General features: G+C 38.6%; 1 protein-coding gene across 2 annotated transcripts in view; it reads left to right on the top strand.

Annotated features, from left to right (window-relative positions):
* FBXW7 (F-box and WD repeat domain containing 7) overlaps window positions 1-22,196 on the top strand; it is a 165,970-nt gene that overhangs the window by 141,676 nt on the left and 2,098 nt on the right. For both annotated transcript variants that reach the window (XM_088526565.1, XM_088526566.1), the window contains 7 exons: window positions 5,694-5,828; window positions 10,220-10,343; window positions 12,115-12,251; window positions 13,889-14,002; window positions 17,111-17,292; window positions 18,376-18,601; window positions 21,091-21,301. In XM_088526565.1, coding sequence (XP_088382691.1) covers window positions 5,694-5,828; window positions 10,220-10,343; window positions 12,115-12,251; window positions 13,889-14,002; window positions 17,111-17,292; window positions 18,376-18,601; window positions 21,091-21,301 — 1,129 coding nt within the window. The remainder of the gene's footprint in view (window positions 1-5,693; window positions 5,829-10,219; window positions 10,344-12,114; window positions 12,252-13,888; window positions 14,003-17,110; window positions 17,293-18,375; window positions 18,602-21,090; window positions 21,302-22,196) is intronic.

Genomic DNA, 22,196 nt, shown 5'->3' with positions numbered 1-22,196 from the left:
GTTTAAAACAGTGGAAGACTGGAATTGGCTATTCTTGTTTGTGTCATTCAGCTTATATTCAAATTTAATTGTTATGATGTATCTTTATTAAGATGGTTCATAGAAAGATGGCTTTTTAACCCCTAGGAATCATGTTTGAATGGTACTTCATATATATGATACTTGCTGATGCTACTGATAGTGATTGAAATGATACTGATAATGATTTTAACATTTCATTAAATGTAAAAGCCTTCGCCCTAACAAAAGCTATTCCATTTGTTATCTTAGGTGCTTAATGTGCATTTTTTCATGTAAGATCACTAATTACCAATCGTTCCATTAGAAAAAGATTTTGAAAGGCTGAATCTTTGAGAGTGGTGCGAGCGCTCTTGGCACTGAAAATGATGCTATCAGCTGTTTCGTCACTGATAGGAAGAGAAGCCTGCAAGCCCATAGAAATTTTGCCTGTAACTAGGTTTTCATTATTTTAGGCTCAGAAATTTTGGTTTAGTAATGGAAGAAGCATGTTCTGATAAATAGGTAGTTAGATGCTACAGGCTTTTCAAAATACTCAGTTGCAGTACTAAATTCCTGGGCTCCTGTGAGAGAGGGCTCTTTCCAAACTGGAGATGATCTAGCAGCACGCAGTGATTACTTCTGTCCCTTAGCTTTTATTGCATTCATGGAAGGGAGGCTCCCTTGTCATAGAACTAAAAGTCATGGAGCTGCATTTCAGTGTTACAGCTCTTTGGCTAACGCCAAGACACCTCACTCTCCCATGTTTATTTTCCATGTGAAATTTATTTGCTAAAGAAAAAATTAGGACAAATCTGAAGTAGCCAAAGCTAAAAACACAACCTTAAACTAAGAGGACCACTCTGCCGAAAAGGTTGTAATTAAATGGTACATGGAACAGCATTATGGCATTACAAAGTTTTTCCTATATAGAAATGGGAAGACTTCTTTAAAGCTTTTTATGAGCGCTATCTTAATTTATATTAAAATATATTTCTGATGCATTTTTAAGCTAAATTTCCAGGGTCACATTTGCTGCATGTGTGTGCTGTTTTCAAGGTAGAACTGTCCTTTGGCTTAGAAGCTGATGGTAACAAGTGGTACTCGGCTGTGATTATTTGGTCATTGGCATTCAAACATTTTCCATGGTTGTTTTGTCAAATTGAAAACTGAGACTAGTTTTCAAATTCCATGAAATCCAAAGATGTCCCTTAAAGCTGTTTTTTTTTTTTAATGTTAATATTCCTGTTATATTATCACTAGAAAATGTAACTAGATAGATACCTAACTCCAGTATTTTGAACATGACAAAAACTTATGCAGAAACAATTGAAAAGTGTTTTCATTTCCCTCTTGAAAATGCAGTTGTGTATTGATCCCAAAGGAGTTTTGTTTAGAACCAAAGATAGAAAAGCATTTTGATAGGGTCAAACCATTTCATTTTAAAGGCCCATTTATTTGTTTTGTTTTGTAATCACTCTTGGCTTCAGATCCTTAGGTTTTAATATCCACCGTAAGTTTTTTTTAAACTGAGTGTCTAAGCGCGCATTTATAGGCATTTTTCTTTTAAAGAGACTTTATCTGATTTAGAGCAGAAAATATTTTTAAGTCACTACCAAATTCTTGCCATTACAAAAAAAAAACCTACTTCATGATCAGTTCAGAGACAGTGCTGCTTTAAATACTAAATTCTGCCTTTCTATCTTCATTCATGCTACTTTGTATATGTAGTGCTTGGGTTTTATTTATTTAACATCATCAAAATTTCGAATTTTCATGGGGTAAATTGCATGGGTACATAGTGGTGTTGAAAGCTTGTTCCATGCACAGTGAGTAGAGGCAGTTCCTTTGAGGAGCTAGTGAACGCTACTGTTTTGCCTGAAATCGGAAGCCGTTTTTCCTCACTGATTTAGGTAGTGCCCATCTGCAGACATCATCAGCTTTAAGAAAGCCTTTTGCTGCTTCTGGTTGGCAGGAGTACTGTTTCTTTCTTTCACTTAAACAGTTGGCTACACCACCTTAATTCAAATTAGTTGCTTAAGGTTCTCCAGTCCTTCCTCTTATTTGAAGGAGGCAGTAAAAATACCAGCATTGCAGCATTTTCTGCTTTATATTCTTCCAGGACTAATTCAAGCTTCTGGTTTTTATGCAGTCCCTTCACCCAGAACAGGAAGATCCACATGACAACATTCTGCCTCTGGCTGCCTCTCCAGAAATATTTTGGTGCAGAGCAGTAGTGTAAAAGCAAATCTGATTTTCTTTGCTGGCTTCACTTTGGTTTGCTCTTGGGGCAGTTTTGGTGTATATGAACCAGGCTTGAAAAAGGCTCTGAAAAGGGGAGCTCCAGCCCTGCCGGGGGTGGGTCTGCCTCAGCCGCGCAGCCGCGTTCAGGCCCAGGGAGCCACCTGCTCTGCACAAGGGCACGGAGCAGCACCCGCCGCTCCTGAGCCGCTCTTCTCCTCCGGGGTGGCTTCCCATGCAGGCTCGCTATGTTGCTGTTTTCGTCCAGACTGAGGTGCCTTTGAGATGGAAGGCGATGTGCTTCTCCATAACGAAGGCAGAATTTAGTAACAGTGAACAGCACCCTAAATTAAGCCAGAAGGTGTCCTAAGTATACCTGGAGTAGAGGAAGGATCTAGTTGCTACACACAGGAGTTAGCAGATGAGAGGCACGTGGTAGAAGGATGTGGTAGAGGCACAGGTGCAGAAGGAGATGGCAGAGGCAGGTGGCAAGGGAGGTGGGAGTGATGAGGCTCGCGTTGTACAAGTAGGAAGATGTTATTTAGATTAATATAAAGCTATTGGCATGTCTGAAAATGAAGGAAAGATGTTCAAACATAAAAGCAATAGAGAAAATTGAGGGATAGTTTTCAAGTAGTGCCATGGTTGCAGTTAACTGCATGCTGAATGATAGAGCAGTATGAACCACCAAAGAGCCTGGGCTGACAAATCAAGTCCTCCATCAACTCCGAGGGAACCAGCTGGACTGAATGTTTTTAGGAGCCTGAAATCGTTAAGGAATAGATTAGCTCCCTTCATCCAAAGGCATATGTGATTCAATCCCAGGGTTAATTTTTTTTCTCTAGCGAAATCCCCTACCCATCATAAAAATTTGATTTTAATTTTGCGTTAGAATTAAATGTAAATTTTTAGGACCAACAAAATTAATTATACAAATGCATTTTAGAGATATAGTATATGCCTTACAAAGATCTTCAATCAAAATGGAAGTCACCTGGTAGAAATCCAGGGAATCTGGGCACTTCACCAAGTGTCTCAGAGCTCTCTAGTCATCTCAGATGTCTGAAACTTTGCAAACTGTTTGACACCGTTGTGGTTTTAGCTCTTTTCAGACATGAATTGTTCTTGTTGTCTCTCATGAAAGCCACACATTTATTCCTTCCCTTCTCTATCTCTGCTAAATTTGCTACATACTTTTTTTTTTTTTTCCCAAAAAGGTCAAGCTTTGGGGTCTAGAAATGCAAATTTACTAGGGATAACATCATGCCTGTGTTCTAACAGATATGTCTTCATTCACTTCAATTTTTTCCATGCCAAACATCTCCCTCAGACCCCTTATTGACACTAGTTGGGGGGTTGTTTGTTTAAGGGAGAAACTTGAGGGGACAACAGCCTAGAGAAAACATCTTTCAGCAGCTGGTTACTGAAAAAGAGCCCATAGCCATAACCTAACGATGAGTGTACAGATGGAAAATGGGACTGCTTTTATTCATTGGTATCTTTTTGTCAGGGTATCTTTTCTGTTCAGTTTTGTATGGTATTTCAAAAAACAGAACTGCATATGTATAGGAAAGTTACAGATTAAAATAATGTACAATGCAATTAATAACATGTTCACGATTGCAACAATGTTTGCCATAGCAAAAAAAAGAACAGCAGTATTCAGGTAGAGTCACTTCAGTGAATATACCTGCTTACAAATTGAGTAGAATGACCTTGAAAATTAATATAATAAAGTAACACAGGTATTATTCCCCCCCTTTTATTCTCCTAAATTCAAGCTCTGTTGACAGAGATGATTAAATGTGCCGAAGCATCATACATAATACCAACTAAGCCTTGGGTTAATGGAACAAACAACAGTTGGAAAGTTGGTGAGATAAACAGTTTATCTGTATATGATTTACAGAGAACTGTTCTTTGATGCAAATGTTTCTGCTGAAAGAAATTTACAATAAAAACGGTTTATAATGGCACCTCTGTAACTTTCTTTTTAACGTTCTGAGCTCCTGGATCTGAGCCCCGTAAATGCGGGTCTCATATCGTGACCGCACACATGTGTGTATGCGGGTGGGAGGCGGGGTCAGCAGTTAGGCCTTTTTTTTTTTTTTTTTTTTTTTTTGACATTGTGAATATTTTGACATTTTAATTGGAGAGGGAGAAACCATGCACCATAATGACTGTTATGCATAAGGCAAAGCAGGGTGTTTGTATGGCTTTAGTTCACCCATGACAATTCCATCTTCTCCTTTACTTGCCTCATTGGTCTGTAGAAATTTTATAATACACAAGTGGTGTAGGATTGTGGAGAGCAGTTACTAGTCAAAGCCAAATCCAGAGAACAGAAATGTGCAGTGTGACCAATAAGGGGACTGAGGAACATCATAGCAGAGTGGTACAGAAATCTTAATTCTAGTGTGCCTTTTTTTTAATTTCAGTTAGCCTCTTACCATAACTGTGATATAATTTGTATGTGCTAATTTGCTTGTAAATGTCACTCTAGAAAGCATTCAAGAATATGAATGTGAATCTGTTCTCAAAAAAACTGTGATGTCTCATTTTCTCTCCTCTCTTAGGCTTTATTCATGCTCTAATTCTGTTGCTAAATCAGTTAGCAATGTCTGTTGTTTTTTTTCCTTTAGAAATTATTTTTTCTTTAAATTGTTTTTGCATAACAAATCAAAACCCTTTGATGAGCACAGAAGACTTTAAGACATGCTTGTCAGATGTACAATATATTCAGTTATCTTTTTTTTAACAAATGATACTGTTAATCTGCTAAACTCTCAGATGAGTGCCTTATTAAAATCTTCAAATTTTATAGTGCCCATTAGTTAAAATGTGATTAGTAAAAGTACTGAGTATAAACTGATAGTTAGAAGATATTTGTTGGTTTAGAGCCAGGGTTCTGAAATACAGTATTGTCACGTAGGGACATGCGGTCCTAGCAAGGAGGCAGTGCAGCGAGCCTTTCAGAAAGTCTTTACTGTCATTTCATTTAAGTTTTTGGTCTTCTTGATGAAAATATTAAGGCTAAAAGTTACCATCTTACTTGAATGCACAGGAGAGAATGTTATTGCAGCCCCTTCATTGTCAGTAATATGTGCCTAATGTGCATCAAATGAAAAGACGCTTGATGATGATTATTATTATTATTAAATATGATTACCTATTTAATTGCTATTTTTTGTATGTTTATATATAGCAAAATCCTTTCTTAGCTTAAGAACCAGTGCAGTAATTTTGAATATTTTTGTGTTGATTAAACATCTCATTTTTCTGTAATTAGTACAATCATTTAGCTTGCTTGCTTTTCATATGTTTGCATGTAGGTCTACAAGGAAATTTAACTTGCTTATTTTACAAGCCAACAGCACTTACTTATTAATGATGACTGTAAACCAAACTAATGCATTACACTAAACTGACACTTTTTTTTTTTTCCTCCCTTGCAGAGCTGGAGTGGACCAGAGAAATTACTTGCTTTAGATGAACTTATTGACAGTTGTGAACCAACACAAGTAAAACACATGATGCAAGTGATAGAGCCCCAGTTTCAAAGAGACTTTATTTCCTTGCTCCCAAAAGAGGTGAGAAAAAAATGGGTTAACATGGGACAATGCAGTGCATCATCCGCCACCTTTTAAATACTTCTTTGCTAATTATGGCAATCATTTTTTGTTGAAGAGGGCTGCAAGTTGATACACTGTCCTAATAACCATAATTTCCGGCTAACATGCATTCATAGTAAGTGTTTAGATACAAAGAGATGCAGATGACTCCTTTGAACAAACCCCAGTGACCTTAAAAATAGGTACCTGTGTATCGTAATCGGGCTGACCGTGCTTGTTATTTTGAAAAACTGATTCTTTTAGAGCTTGCATATGCAAAATTTCCTCTGGATACAAGAAGTCACTGCACATTATTCTGTAAGCATAAGCATTATTGTTTAATGCATCGTGAGTTTGTTTTGTTTTCGTTTTGTGTGTGTGAGTGCTATTGTTGAGTTTATTTTAACTTGACCCCCCCCTAAAGAATCTACAAAAGAAAAATAAAACCAGAAAAACCACTTTTTTTGATTAAGGATAGAGTCAAATACTAGTTGAGCAGATGCTTGCAGAATATTTGCAAGTGCTAATCAAATATGTTTTGTCAGGTTAACCAGAAAGGTTTAGATTTGTGTGTGTGTGTTTTAAATTGTTGGTGGTTTTTAGCATGTACAATCACATGTTGCTCACAGAAGAGTAATTCGTGGTATCTTCACAACTAGAATGTAGGAAGGGATGTAAAGCTTATAAATCTAGTTTGCTACAGTTATTAGCCCCTGTCCCCAGATAATTTTTGGGAGTGGAACTGGCTTTGTTGTTTGGAATGGGGAAGATGTTCGTTTTGTTTTTTTTTTTCAGATCCAGGTGTTAGGCTTTTCTTGTGAAAATGTTCATAATGAGTTTTGGTATGCGCAAGTCTTCATTTACCAACACATTTGAAATCAAGTTCTTACAGATACTCTGGTGCTAGTATTTGGTTGTTATGTTTGATATGATATTACTAACCACGAAGCTGACTGGTTTGTATCTCCATTTCTTGACATTCTTTTTGGAATGTATCCTATTTTTGAAATACTTAGATGTAAACCTCTTCTTTTATACACTGTTATAGCTTCAAGAATTAGGAAATGCCACAGATTTTCCTCTGGTTTTGCTACTTAGCTTTTATTAGAGTTGGAAGGAATTTATGCCATAAATATTAACTGAGTGTACATGATCTGAGAGGAGTATTTACAGAAAAGTTTTCTGTGATTGCCTTCTTCGTACATTTAGAGGACTTGGGGCCAGGCAGGTGATGCTGCATTAAGACCTTGACCTTGCTGCCATATTTCTGGAAAAGCTGCCCAAAGCAGCCTGTCCTCTGAAACAGAGGAAGGACACAAGATTTTATAATTTGAAGACACAGAAGACATTGTGTGACTTCTGTAGTCACTAAACCTGGAAATGGAATGCATGTAATTAATAGACAATCTTACACATTTTGATTGACTTTGCATCATTTAGTGACAAAACTAGCCCAGGTAGGACTGGCAGTTGGGTTGTGACTAGAGATCATGTTAAATTGTTTCAGTTTAGCAATTTCTTCACAGGAAAGATACTCTGTTTAGCTGTAAAACTCTTTACCTTTTTTAAAATTATTTTTCTTGGTTCCATTGTAAAGTACTTGTGTTTAATTTATTTTTAATGTTCTTCCTTGCTTTTTAAAACCAGAGTGTTGGCAGTTTCTGGGTTTCATGAAAGGCCGATATTACAAGAGTTAAACTGGCTTAAGAAATCATTTTCCCTTCCTCACACAGCATCATCTTTCTATCCTGTCACTAAAATTGAGTTAAACACACATATACACACACACAAAAAAAAGGGCACCAAACCATCTCCACCATCATCTTCCCTCCTCTCTGGTTAACCTACTTTTCTTGAGTGATTCTGATTTATGGCTTTTCCACGCCCCCTGCTACTCAAACGAGTAAAACGGAGGTGACAGCGGTGCTGCAGGCGCAGGAGGCGGCTGGTGGGGTCAGTGATGGTGCAGAGCGGCGACCCTGTGCGCCGGGCTCAGCGCCGGCGGGGAAACACTCCACGTTGTCTCCCCGCGTTAGCACCGCGGGCTCTCGGCAGCACTGTCGTCTCTCATGCCATGATGTTCTTGTAGCTTAGCAGAACGTGAAGATGATTTGGGTAGGAGGGTTCTCCTACAACGACATATTCATCAATAGAAAGACAGTTCTTAATACCTGAATAAGCACACAAATGTTTGCTTTCCTTCTGAAGAAATGTGCAGGCAGGCAGTTAGTCTCAAATGGATTTTCCTGTTTTCCTACTGAGACTTGAGAACTAACCATTGAAATTAACGCTTTGTGGAAAAACAGGGCTAGAAAATGACCAAAGAAATTTTATGAGTGTCATATGTATGTGAATGACAAAGAGCGAGACATCATTTGAAATTATTAACATTAGCCCTTAATACAGCTCAGATAAAGGTCAGGTATTTGCTACCAGAAGTTTTCTTGGGATTAAATCCATGGGCTGAGACAAAAGAACATCATCTGTTTTTGTACTTCTAATACTAAAGAAGTCAACTGTGGACTATGTTGACCCTGATATATTTAACAAAAATGTGATGCAAAATAATGCCAGCCATATGTAATCTGGTTTAAAAGTCATTTGGCTCCTGGGTTCTAATCAACAACATTTTCAGCACATGCACATACCCTTATAGACAGGACATGTTTAACAAAGTCTTCTGTCAGTTACAGAGCATCCAGCATAGTGGGAAAGGATCTACCTTATGTCTGAGTCTTGCGGCACACAAGAAACACTGATGTGAGCTAGGAAAGTCCACCTCTTAATTACTGTGTATATCAAAAATTCTGAAGTCTAAATGGGAAGGTCCAGTTTCGGCTCTTTTAATGAACAGAAATTCTCACCCCCCCCCCCCCCCCCCCCCCGATTTTAAATTTTCACCCCAAAACTGAGTAGGGACATAATGGCTATTCCTGAATTTCATAGCTAGAGATGCCTAAGGGATCTAAGGCGCAACTTGGACACAGATCCCTCAGCCTTAAGTACTCAAAGTGAATGGCAGGTGCTGGTTTGCCAGCAGGGATGTGGACATCCCTGTTCAGGGATGCCAAATTTTTATTTCCTCCCAGTCACTGAATGGTCTAGATGACAAAAAGTACATGCTTATCTCATAATAAGGTCAAAAAAAAAATCTGTTGAGGTCAACAGCCTACAGTTATGACTTCCTTTTTGGCTTTCAGTCTGTGCTTGCTTGGAGGGCAAATTCTATTTATATTTAGTATAACTCCAGCTTAAGAAATATTAAAAATTCCTTAACAGAAAAAAGATACGTCAAACAGAAAGTGGATGATCTGATTTCCTTAAGAATTTTTGCATGCTAGTAGTTACTGACAGAACAGTATTTCAGAATGTGACTAGTTCTGTACTTCACTTATTTATCAATAGTGTTGTCTCTGCAGAGTTGCTAGCCATGGAAGGGGCTTACCTGCCACTTGCATTTTTATTTTCAATAACTGGTAGATACATCACTCCTGTCTAAAGGGAAAAAAAAAAAAAAGTAGTTGTTTGCGATACCACTAAGGATACCCGTGTCTGTATTTTGGCTTGTGTTTTAGATGATACTTCTACCCCCTGTTCAAGATTCCAACACATAGAAAGATTTATGTGAAGATTTTTTTTCAATTTTTTTAATCAAAGTTGTTCTGTGGCTTAGCCCAATCAACCAAGATCTGAATTTTTTCGATAATCTTTAATTTTATCACATGGAAAAGTCCAGCTTCACTTCATCAGTTCACCACTTACTAGCATGGCACGTATATATTGGTAACACAGTGAGTACAGTATGGAAGTAAGGCATATAGTTCACTTCCTTCGGCATCCAATAAACAACCCTTAAAAATATGTTTGCATTCTAGTCAGAAAATGAGTGATAAGTCTGCTGGATTCTCTACAGCTGTAGCCTACTTTGAGCTCAAGTACATGTAGTGTTGCCTTTTCTGTGTTCAGGCATACTGAGTGGCATTATTCGTCACAGCATATATGTCTTTCTTTTGCTCATATTGTGGCTGGTGTATATTCTGGTTAAAATCACAAAATAACTCCTTTTGGCATGGTTATTAGTTAAAAATGACTTAGCGATAATTATTTCAATATAATCTATTAATGGCTCAGGTTAATATGGATCACTTAAAAAAAATCATAGCCACTAGTCATTTCACTTAGTTTTTTGTAAGTAATCTACATTTTTCATATTATCTGTATAAATTTAGTTATTTTAAATGATTGTTATATTTTTAATGTGTGCACTGGAATAAACTGCAAGTCCGTTAAGTTTCTGAGATAGCTTCTTAATACATTATTTCAGTTTTCTTCTTAAAACCAACATAGAACATACACTTGCTCTTTTACAGCTGGCACTGTATGTGCTGTCATTCCTGGAACCCAGGGACCTTCTGCAGGCAGCCCAGACCTGCCGTTACTGGAGAATTCTGGCTGAAGATAATCTTCTCTGGAGGGAGAAATGCAAAGAGGAGGGTAAGGCTGAGCAAAAAGATGAATGTGTTGCTGACATGAGCGGTGCATGTCTGGGGCATTCATCTTCTTTTACATAATGAGCTTAAAGTTTTAAGAAGGGAATGTAGGTGACTTTAAATTTACTGATAGTGATGTCTTGACCTGTATGGTACATATCTGTGTTGAAACTAGGGAGTAGGAATAATCCATCGAGTACTAGAAATGAAACTAGACTTAACTTTAGCATCCTATTTATAGAATATTAAGAATATGTTTTTAAAATACAATATACTTGCCATTTTGAATACAAGAAAAGTAAGAACCGAAATGTAAAAATGATAGAAGTATGGTATTGCAGATTGCAAATAGCATGGAGAACATCTCCTGCGCAGTGGTGGTAAGGAGGGAAGGGTAACTCCATGGCAGCTGGTGGACAGTACCAGAGGAGCTGCAGGGCCGCGTGCCCGGCACCCGCTCGTGCTGGTTCTGGAGCACCGCGGGGCTCCGCAGTGCGAGCGGGAACGCAGCCACCTCGCTGGGAGCTTCAAAACCTTAAAATGGTCAACTTGGGAGAGCCGAGGCTGAGCTCGAGCCTCTGCCTGCAGAGCGCTGAGCAGAGACACGTGTCCCTGCCCTGGCTGCCTTAGCAGCTTCGAGCTGTCTTGGAGACAGCTCTGCCCTTGCTAAGGGGATATACAAAGGCATTAAAAAAGATGACAATATGAATGTAATTGGGAATTTTCAAAGGAGCCCAAATTAATGAGTTGTTCTTCTGCAGTAGAAACCATGTGTCTAATCCCTTAAATCTTAGAAAAGACTCTCCTCTTTAAAAATTTGAGTGAGCATACAGTAAGAAAGCACAGAATTAGAAAAACAGGGAAGGGTTGAGGGAGGGGATGATTCTACATTTGTGAGCTTAGAAGCATGAATAAGTACACACAAACAAAACACTGATTTAGCCTGTAAGGTGCTCACACGCATGAAGGAACAGTTCCTGCAAGACTTGTAGATAGCAGCAGCAGAGAAAGTGCAGAAGAGAGCAGGAGGGGAGTGTGACATCCACACCCTAACAAAGACAAGGCTTGTGCGAGTAACGAGATGAGTAGAGAGCAGGCGCACAGGAAAGATGAACGGACCAGAAGGGGAAGTAAGTGCAGGAGAAGCTGCAGTAGCAAGGATAGAGCAAAGCATCTACCTCTCCAGAGTAAATATGAAAGGGGATAGCTATACTTAAATTCAAGCCAGGGAGGACTATGCCAAAAGCACACAGCCTTCTAATCAAAACAAGAATTAACAGATAGTTATATCAAGAGTGAGAGTGAGCTCTAAGAAAGCTGTGGGGTGGCATTGCCAGAGGGCAGGGGTAGTTCACTGGCTAGGGAACGGAAAGTTTCTTTTCTGAAGGTCTTTGGAAGGAGGCTACAAGTGAGGTTTGCTGTAGAGATCCTCTTTGCAAAAGGCAGGGTTCTGCTAGACTTCTCTCAGGCCTGCAGACAAGCTAGTAGATAGCTCACAAAGTGTGATGAATGACAGCATTTTTCAACCACCTGATCACCTGATAACAATTATGCTGAGAAGACATGGCAAGATACAGTAGAGCTGAGGGCCGGGTGGCGTCACTGGCACAAATGCAAGTATCGGCATGTGAAGAGCAGCAGAGTCCCCTTAGGAGGTCGCTGGGTCAATGTGGTATTTAATTGCAATGGATGGTAAATGGTCGGGTGGGAGAGTAGCTGCTTGATTCAGGCTAGACCTCTTGTCCCCTATCCCCTTTTTTTTTAATTCATTGCAGGGATTGATGAACCATTGCATATCAAGAGAAGGAAAGTAATAAAGCCAGGCTTTATACATAGTCCATGGAAAAGTGCATACATTAGGCAACACAGAATTGATACCAACTGGCGGCGAGGGGAGCTTAAATCTCCTAAGGTAAGATCAGCTGCAGAGCTACGTGCAGGGTGCCATGACTACACAGGATCAACCCTTAGCTTTTTTTTCTTTTTTTTCATTTTTTTCTCCCCCCCCCCCCACCTTTTTTATTTTCAGGCCATCAATGTACACAAAACCATAACCTCCTTACAGGAAAACAGTAATCTATATTTTAATTTACCTTGTTTTTAAAATAATTTCTGAGCACCTTATTAGCAAATCAAAATGTGATTATTTGTACAGCACTGTACACTGCCACTTTAAAAAACACTATAGTATAATTTGGTGAATGCCTATGTGCATATGTCAGTCTTTATGAAGGAGATAATAATCATCTCAGAGACTTGATGGGAAATAGTTAGGTAACACATGCACACACAGAGCTGTGCTATAGCCCAGTATGAAAATATTCTGTGATCGGTTCATGCTTTGTCTCAATACATACTTGTACAAATTGAGCAGCACAGGATAGAAACTTGGTTCTTCATTAGGATTTTTCTGCTTTTTAAAATTTTTGAAGTATTTCAATGACATCAATACTGCAGTCTTCTTGCATCTTTTCTAATACAGAGATAGGAAGCAGCACTTTTAACCTCTGTAAAATAAAATACCAATGTTCTAATCAAACTTGATAATGAAAAGTGAATAGCCAAAACATGAAGAAAAAAAAACAGGTTCGAAGCCTTTCTGATAAATTCCCTATTGATTACTATTCAACAAAATAGTAAGAAAAAAGAAATTCCTTCTAAAAACCTATGGATGTATCCTGCTGTTATTTTGCCACGACTTATGTATTTCTTGCCTTGATATGCCACATCAAGTTATCTTGGAATTATTATTAAAATTACAGCCCCAGGCATTATCCAGATGCCCATTTCAGTTCTATGAACATTTTGAAAAGTATCCAGATATGTTAAACAAAAAATTCCTCATCTTGTGTATCCTGATAAGCATTTTTCCTTGTGTTGCATTAAAATATTCTAAACTGCAGCTTTCCCATATCAAATATTAAAAATGCCATTTTTATGAAGTAATGCTCCGATCTATATTTTCAGCACATTAAATCACCACTTTTGTTTGTAATTAATTGAGTTATGGTTTTTATGGTTTTATAGTTCTTGACTTTGCTGCTGCCTAGAATTTAATAGATTACAATGTGTGGTAAGGAAAATATATATATATTTCAGTTTTGACCATAGAAGTGCAGATATGCAGCACATAATAGAACCCCATCTTTTTGTTCAGGGTTGAAATACCTTTTAAAAAGTAAGAGTGAAAAAAAGCAAATGTAATTAAAAAACAAAGAAACAAGGGAATAACTGCAGAGCAACTAAACACTGTCCAGCTATTAATTCAACCTACCTCTGAGTGATTTATCCTGGTACGTTTAGAAGATTTTAGAATAACGGTAGCACACGTGATAGGCAATGTGACATGATTTGATGGAGGAGGAAAACACCTTCCTTGCTCCCAGCTGGGAGTAAATTAGACTTGACACATGGGATTAAGGGACCTTATTATTTTTGAAGCAACTGTAGCATTTTGCAATTCCTGATTCAGAATAGCACTTCGTTTTTCCTGCCTACCCCTGTTCTCTTGCAAGTTGGGAACGTACGTTTCTGTGTCCTCCCCATCAGGTGCTCAAGGGCCATGATGACCACGTGATCACCTGCCTCCAGTTCTGCGGGAACCGCATAGTGAGCGGCTCCGATGACAACACGCTGAAAGTTTGGTCAGCGGTGACAGGCAAGGTAAGATGAGTGTTTCTTAAAAATGAGCTACCAGTAGAGGATGGAAAAAATACAGTTTCATCAGACTGCACTGCAGAGTGGTCCTGTCTTGTGCAAGAATCAGGAAAAAAAAATAGTAGTAAATATTTGGGTCATCTTTTCCTGCACAGAAATGAGTCTATTTCAAAAAAGTCACCTTGATGTGAAATTACAACGCTGCTCATGTTATTGTTGGCATATATCCTTGTTCTCTTGGCAATTCCTCTATTCTTGCAGAGTCATTTGTGACATGAATTCTAGAGAATTTGGACAGATACATTATTTTATATTTCTTAAAGCTTAATTTAGCCTGTGGTTACCCCTCTGCATCTCTCCTACTCTCTTCTACCATTCTTTCTGCTGCTTTTAAGTTATTGAAATGGTGTGTTCATTTTACTGGTTCTGCCTTCAAGTATACAGTTGTTTTTTTTTTTTTTTCTTTCTAAGATGCTATACTGCCAAGCTACAAAAAAAAATGTAACTTGCTTTAGGTTTAAATATTTCCTATTAAATTAGATCCAGCTCTGGCAGGAATTTAATAAGCTTCCATAATTTAATTTTGGCTTAGAGAAGCAAAACAATATGTGCAATCAAAAAGACAGCCCCAAACATTTCACTCATGTTAGAACATCACATCTCCTCAGTACACAGTTTTTGTTTTAATGTGACTGACCATACTCCCAGTGCACAGAAGGGCCTCAGGAAAATAACACTTTTTCCTTCTGAACAGGTATTGTATGACTTGGTTTGTCTTAATGGCACAGTTGTGTCAACAAGATAACTATTGAGGATAACATGCTTAAGATGTACAAGACATCTATATTATTCAGGTTGAATGTATTGGACATTTGTGTTTGCATGCCTAGAAGTTCCTTGCTAAGACTGTAAATACTACTGCAGGGAAGAGTAAAATTAAAAGCAGCGGGCAGCCTCCCTGTAACTCTGAGGCTTCCCTACAGCAAACTGCCTCGTGAAGGCACCCATGTTGAAATTAACAATTCTTTTTTATTACTGAAAAGAGTAGGTTAACCTGAAGTGAAAAACACTTGCTATGTACCTACCAGCCTCTCAAAAACAAAAGACTCCTTTAGCAGTTAACCATACAAGTATAACTTACAAACTTACATTTTTTGAAAGTAATTACAAATCTTACTATGACTATTCTGCCCAAATCGTAAGTAGACCTGCTCTATTAGCCCTCATGCTTTCTGATACTGAAGAGTTAATGACTTTAATTAAAAAAAAAAAAAAAAGTTGATTTGTGCAAATAAATGGGACTAGGATATTCATCGTATGCTCAAGAGGTGTTAACAACCCAAAGGAGGTTTCTGTCTGCTTGCTTCTTTAGAAGAATGATTTCTTCAGATATGAGCAAATCAGTGAAATGAAACAAGAAATGTCTGGGAGCTGCTTAAGAATAATTTTGCTACATGCAGGGAGAGCCCGAATTAAAGGAGGCTGAATTCTGTAAGAATACTAGCAATCTCACTTAGAGAAAATACGAAGGACAGCTATGAACTGAAAAGGAGAATTGATAGCAGTGACGTAAACTAGAAGCCAGGAAAAATGGTAAGAAATATTAAAGAACAGGAAATATATGCACAGCAAAAAAAGTAAGGAAGTTTTCAACTACATTCAAAAAGGATTTTAACAACTGAAACTAGTTGAACAATCACAGACACAGAAAAGATTTTTGGTGTTTCTGCTTTAATTTTTGAGAAAAATCACATGATGTAAATACAGCATGCCATGATGATAAAACAGTTTACTTCAGCAGGAACTGATAGGATATTAAACAACTGCTACCAAAGTCAAACATTTTTATTACAGTTGATCCAGAGAGCCGGTACCTGATTGTTTTTCTAAGGCTACCTGAGGAAAAATAACACTTTTTGGCAGTTGTGGTGTTGGAGGCTGAGGATGTGTTCCTGTTTGTCCCAACAGACTGAGAGAAACCTAAAAAATAAATATTAATCAATATTTAAATGCAGTAAACTGAAAGACAGGGTAATTAGGATATATTATCTCAGAAAAAAAAACGGACTACTTGAAGAGGAGTCAGCTAACAGTTAAGAGAGGGCCATGGAAATTAATGCCACTCAGCATTAGATTACAGAAAAAGAGACCATCAGAGTGCCTTGACCTCTTTTCTAATGCAGTTACAGGTTTGATGGATAAAAATAATATGGCTGAAATAGCTGGTTATGTATGCACAAGGCTGTATCTCCTGACACAATTTAAGAAAAAGGAGCAATGCAAAAAACAGTGATGTGGCACATATTTAAATGGGTTAGAAAGCAGGCAATTAATAGGCAGAATCTTAAATTGTTTTTATAGTTGGGTTTGGCAAGGCTCTTTTCATATCTGTATTATCATTTATTGATTGTTGGTTTAAAAAAAAAAAAAAAAGAATATATATATGTATATAAAATCAGCCCTGATAAGGAATACAAACAGAGAGAGACACAGGTCATGGTTCAGAGTGATCTAGGTTTTAAAGGTGCAGGTGTGAGCAAACAGGTCTTCTGCATGGTTAAGAAGCAGTAGGTTTGAAATGTGATTTCACAGTATCAAAGCTGTAACTATGGTTTATAGCATGTAATCTGGGAAGGAGGGAGAGATAGCAAACACAGAAAAACAGAACAACAGTAGATGGTTTACATTTTGGTGGTAAAACTACTATGTTTTATTTCCCTGTAGCTCTAACATTAATGCTTAAAAATACTGAAAAAAAAAATCTGCTGTGACTCAGGAGGAAAAAAAAAAAAAGGCAGCCAGGAAAGAGACATATCTGGGGCTGCAAAAACATGCCTTGTAATAAGAAACTTGGAAAGCCTGGTTTACCAAAAGAGAAAGCTTATAGGGAAGCTTCATCATCATCATCATCGAAGTGCCAACAATGGATACAGATGGTTGATGAGTGTTTTCTAAAATATAGGCTTTTTTAGTTCAGTTATGGAGCAATCTCTGCAAGTCTTCTGGCTTATTCTGGATCAGCAAGACTGCTGCTATCTCAGAGATTACTCTTGCTTGAAGCATTCCTTCAGCTTCCCTTCAACTCTGTCAACTAAACAAAGTATGTGTTTTCAGTGTTTGAGAACTCTAGTTGGGCACACAGGCGGAGTCTGGTCCTCGCAGATGAGGGACAATATTATCATCAGCGGATCGACAGACCGAACGTTGAAAGTGTGGAATGCTGAAACTGGAGAGTGCATCCACACGCTGTACGGCCATACCTCGACAGTGCGCTGCATGCATCTCCACGAGAAGAGGTAAGGGCCTGCTGAGAGCCGCAGCCCCGCCTGGCCTGTAATGGCCACCCCGCTTACTGAGTCCTAGAGTGGGTCAGAGTGGAAGGAAGGGCCCTCTGGAGATCCTCTAGCCCAATCCCCCCGCTCAAGCAGGGTTATGCAGAGCAGGGCTTCCAGGAGCATGTCCAGAGAGCTTCTGAATATTTCCAAGGATGGAGACTCCACAACTGCTCTGGGAGACCTGTTCCACCACCCTCACTCACAGTTTTGTAGCCCTTTGCTGGACTTGCTCCTGTAGCTCCATGTCTCTATTCAATGTCTTATACTGTGAGCAATTTTCTCCATAACTTTTTTTTAATCAGTGTTAAAAACTTGCTGATTTTACAGACTGATTTTGTTTTTAAGTATTGTCTCTGCAGCATTTTGTTAAAATTTTAACTGGTTATAATTTCTGCAGTAGCAAACAGCAGGAAAGTTGTGTTATTTGACTAAGGTATGGGGTTGCTGACAGAGTGGCCCTAGTGGTTTCTGTTTATTGTTTTAAGAACACTAAGGATTTCTTTATCCTAGTAGTCACTGGAATTCCAGTGACATTAATTCCTTTTCTATTCTAGTCTAAAAAGGCTTTTAAAGTATAAACCATACAAACAAAGCAGCATAAGTGATGCTTTACTGAAATCGAAACTTCTAAAGATCAGCTTTGTTTAATAAGTAAGTGTATTTAGTTACATCAGTAAAACAGTATGCTCTCAGCACTGGCCTTGAGCAGGGCAAGTTCATCAGCTTTCATACATGGATACAGTGGTCCATATTCCTTCTCAGAGCATCATTTTGCTGCTCAGGACTGTACTGCCTTTTAAATGCTGTTCACTATGTGAAATACACTGCTCCTGAAGAGGCGAGATGGGCAAGGAAGAAAAGGACGAGTCACATGCAGCCCTAATGAGAAGTCAAATCAAAGCACATCTTTGCTGGCAGTGGCTAATGGTATCTAGTGTCAAAAAGTATTTTCAGCTTATAACTGATTTATGCTCAAGTCCCGTTGTTTTAGCTTCTTTATTACAATGCTAAGTACAGGAGGGGTGTTCTTTCTTGTCTCTCCAGAGTGGTGAGTGGCTCTCGGGATGCTACGCTGCGAGTTTGGGACATTGAGACGGGCCAGTGTTTGCACGTCCTGATGGGCCACGTAGCCGCAGTCCGGTGCGTTCAGTACGACGGCAGGAGGGTTGTAAGTGGCGCATACGATTTTATGGTCAAGGTGTGGGATCCAGAGACAGAGACCTGTCTGCACACGCTGCAAGGGCATACTAACAGAGTCTACTCCTTACAGGTAGGTGGTAGAGTTTTCTGAAGTCAGTTTATTCCACCTTATTTATGAAATTGTGGGTACCTGTTTGTGACACACAATCCACAAAAATATAGGGACATGTGTGATACTCCCCTCTTCTATCCTGTTATATTAGTTACATATTGTTGTTGTCTTCATTCGGAGACTAACTTTTGAGAGAAGCACACAGTACAAAAAGGCCCAAATCTCTATCCCCACAAGTTACACAGGTTTGTGGGTTGTTTTTTTTTTTTTTTTTTTTTGAAATCTTGCCTCTATTTTGGAGCTATGTCTTTGATTTCCCTAAAGAAATTATAGTGGTTACATTTTAAACAAATCAGATGATGAAGTAATTTAAAATATGTCAAAAATAAAGAAAAATTGGTTGGATTAATGTTCTGAATTATGCAGATCAGTTTGCATTGCAATATCCTTATTTTGTAATCATATCTAGTTCCAAACTGTAATTCACAGAAAAGCCAAATCTAAAATTTTAATGTCCTGACAGGACATAAATCTCCAGCCTGTAGAGTCGAGTACAGATCTGCAGTGTGAGGCTTTGTCAAGAGAGGCCTGTTTTTGTAGATGCAGGTTTCTATCGGTATTACTTTGTGGCACGGCCCTATTGTCTCAAGTCACCCCATATCCTTTTTTTTGGGAAAGCAGTGTGCCCAAAGCAGGATACAAAATTCTAGTAAAAGTCTCATCAATGCTTCCTAGAACTGAAAGGTTATTTTATATGCCTTATACAGCATATCCCTGTTTCATACTGCTTCACTGGCATTTTCCCTGGGTAGTTATGTGCCCTTACTCATTCCCACCCAAGCTCAGATCTTTGCAGCGCTCTCTAGACTTTGACCAGCAAAGTGGTCTCTTTGCTTTGGGTCAGCCGTGCCAGTTTAGCTATCACCCAAATCCTAAAGGAAGTTCCAGGTCCCTCTGGAACATCCTCATTTCTTTCACTACACTGTGAGCAAAGTTTTAAACTGGCTAGTACCCCTGCATGAAATCTGCCCCCTTCTTTATGAAAATGTAACAGTTAGTTACCTGCTTTTTCACATGACCTTTTCATATCTCTTTAGAAACCAAAAAAAAAGTGGTTAAATTTGTTCTCCCACAATTTTATATTTACTGCTCCTTGTCATGTTGCTGAGGGTTTAAATCCAGACTGATTATTTGATAATCCCTTCTGGAAACTGAAGTTAGGCTGAAGAATCTGTAATGCCCCCGTTTCCCATCAGTATCTCCTTCAATAATGGAAAGAATTGTATTTGCCACCTGAACCTCCTCTGTCTCCTGTGAGCTCTCCAAGACCTCGGTGGCTGTCTCTGAGATCGCCCTAAGACAGTTTGCCCTGCAGGGCTCATCCCCCTTCTTGCCAAGTTCCCCTCTGCTGCTACTGGTGCAGCACTGTTGGCCTGCGCTACTGTGACCAAGGACTGAATCAGAAAGAGTTCAATACGTGGCCACATGTGGTGTTTCCTTCCCACTGAGCATAAAATAACCTTTTTCTTCTGGACCTTCCTCTTGTTTTTTACAAAATAGCATTTTGTCATCCTCAGTGGATCTTGCTCCTTCTACCTCGTTTTGTGCCTTACCTTTCTGACTTTGTCCCAGGGTGCTCTTTCATACACATCTCTTGATCTGCTTTGTACTTTTTGTACAGTTCCTTGTGCTTTAGCCAAGTGAGCCTTGGTAATTTACTACACTTCCTATCTCTCCTTCACAGAAGGATACTTTGTGTCTTTAAGAAAGTGCCAGCTCCCCTGAACTCTTCTTCCCCTCTGAGACTAGATATATAAAAACCTCATGGGAAGGAAGTCTCGATATATTGAAGTATCTCTTCTTGAAGCCCACTGTTTTTATTCTACTGCTCTTTTTCCTTCCCTTTTTAAGAATCCTGGACTCTTACATGTCATTGTCACTATCACTCAAGTTACTTCTTTTCGCATTTATATTCCCTACACGTTCATCCTTCTTGGTCAGCAGTGTCTCATCTCTGAGTTGATTTCTCTACATGTTCTTGTTGCACATGTTTCTGGTTCATACATAAATGAAGCAGCAAACACACACACACAGACACGCACACACACACCAAGAGTTCAGGCATCTGTGTGAGCTTGTGCTGCTTTTGCAACATATATCTGGGAATTTAAGAAGTTCCTTAGTGCACACAATTATAGTGCAGACGTAGTGAGAGGGGAAAAAGTCATTAGGAGAACAAAATTATTTTCCTTTTTCTTTACGTACATTGTAGTATAATCAGGATTTTATTGTGCTTAAAAGCATTGTACTGTATTTAAAAAAACCCATTGATCATGAGTCACTTGCTCTGATATCAAACATGCCCACTGAGTGCTTATTTTGTTATGCCATTTGCAAATATATACAGTATCTAATGTTGCTTTTAGTGAATTAAATGCTAAATAACCTATATAGCACATCATAAGACCTTAATGTAATTGCTTGTAATAGATTTACCTTTCTTGTAGTTTGATGGCATCCATGTGGTGAGTGGATCTCTTGACACTTCCATCAGAGTTTGGGATGTGGAGACAGGAAACTGCATTCATACGCTAACAGGCCACCAGTCTTTAACAAGTGGAATGGAACTCAAGGACAATATCCTGGTGTCTGGGAATGCCGATTCCACAGTCAAAATCTGGGACATTAAAACAGGACAATGTTTACAGACATTGCAAGGTGAGTTTAAACTTCTCTGATGTAGATAAAAGCCAGCTGCTACATGTTCTATTCAAAACCCTTTACAAATTACATACAAAGTAACAAGCACAGCCCATTTACAACTTAGATATCATTTTTCTGATGACAACCGTATGATCTTTCCTCGAGTCGGAAGAACAAAACGTATTTAATTTAATCTCTTCAAATCACTTGCCTATTATGAAAGGCAGATGGTCTGGGTTGATAGAAATTTGCCACAGGTATATTAGTCTAATAAACCACAGAAATACATAGGAAATGGCATCTCAAAACAGTCAGTCAACTTATTTATTTAGGAATCACTTGAATGTTTCAAAGCTTACTGATTAATTGGATTGGGAGGCAAAGTACACTGTCTGTTGCAATAAATCAAGAGAAATGAGTGGAAGACATTTCCTTTATTTCATAAGGAAGAAAGATTTCAAGTTCCATTTTGACAGTTGCCACTCAGGCATGTGCAAATTAGTGCAGTTTTCTTTTGCTAAGAAATTCACTTATCATTCACTTATATCCAGTATCCCTGGAATTAATTTCACCCTACAACAGACTGCTGTTTTTACTCTTAAATATTTACAGCTACTAACTGAAATTAATGGCAGCAACAGCGCTTTCTGTAATCAAGAGGTAGGAGTGACCTCCTAATTGCCTCCTCCAAGGGGCTTGGATACAACAGCCAGTTCTGTAGTCGCCTCTCTGCCCCGTTCAGTTCCCCGGCACAGATTTCCAGCAAACACTTGCCTTAGTGTTTGCATGCTACAAAACAGGATCACTGCAACAAGGAAGAAAATACTGGGGAATTTCTCTATACTAACCTTCACTCTTTGAAAATACATGCACAAAAGTTGGATTAATACACCCAGGACATAAAAACACC

The sequence above is a fragment of the Tinamus guttatus genome, unplaced genomic scaffold (genome assembly GCF_059628265.1).
Source record: "Tinamus guttatus ecotype Peru unplaced genomic scaffold, ASM5962826v1 Tinamus_guttatus_pri_ptg000247l, whole genome shotgun sequence".
Classification (NCBI taxonomy): Eukaryota; Metazoa; Chordata; class Aves; order Tinamiformes; family Tinamidae; genus Tinamus; species Tinamus guttatus.
The sequence above is the reverse complement of the archived record's forward strand: the minus strand, read 5'-3'. Positions and strand labels throughout refer to the sequence as shown.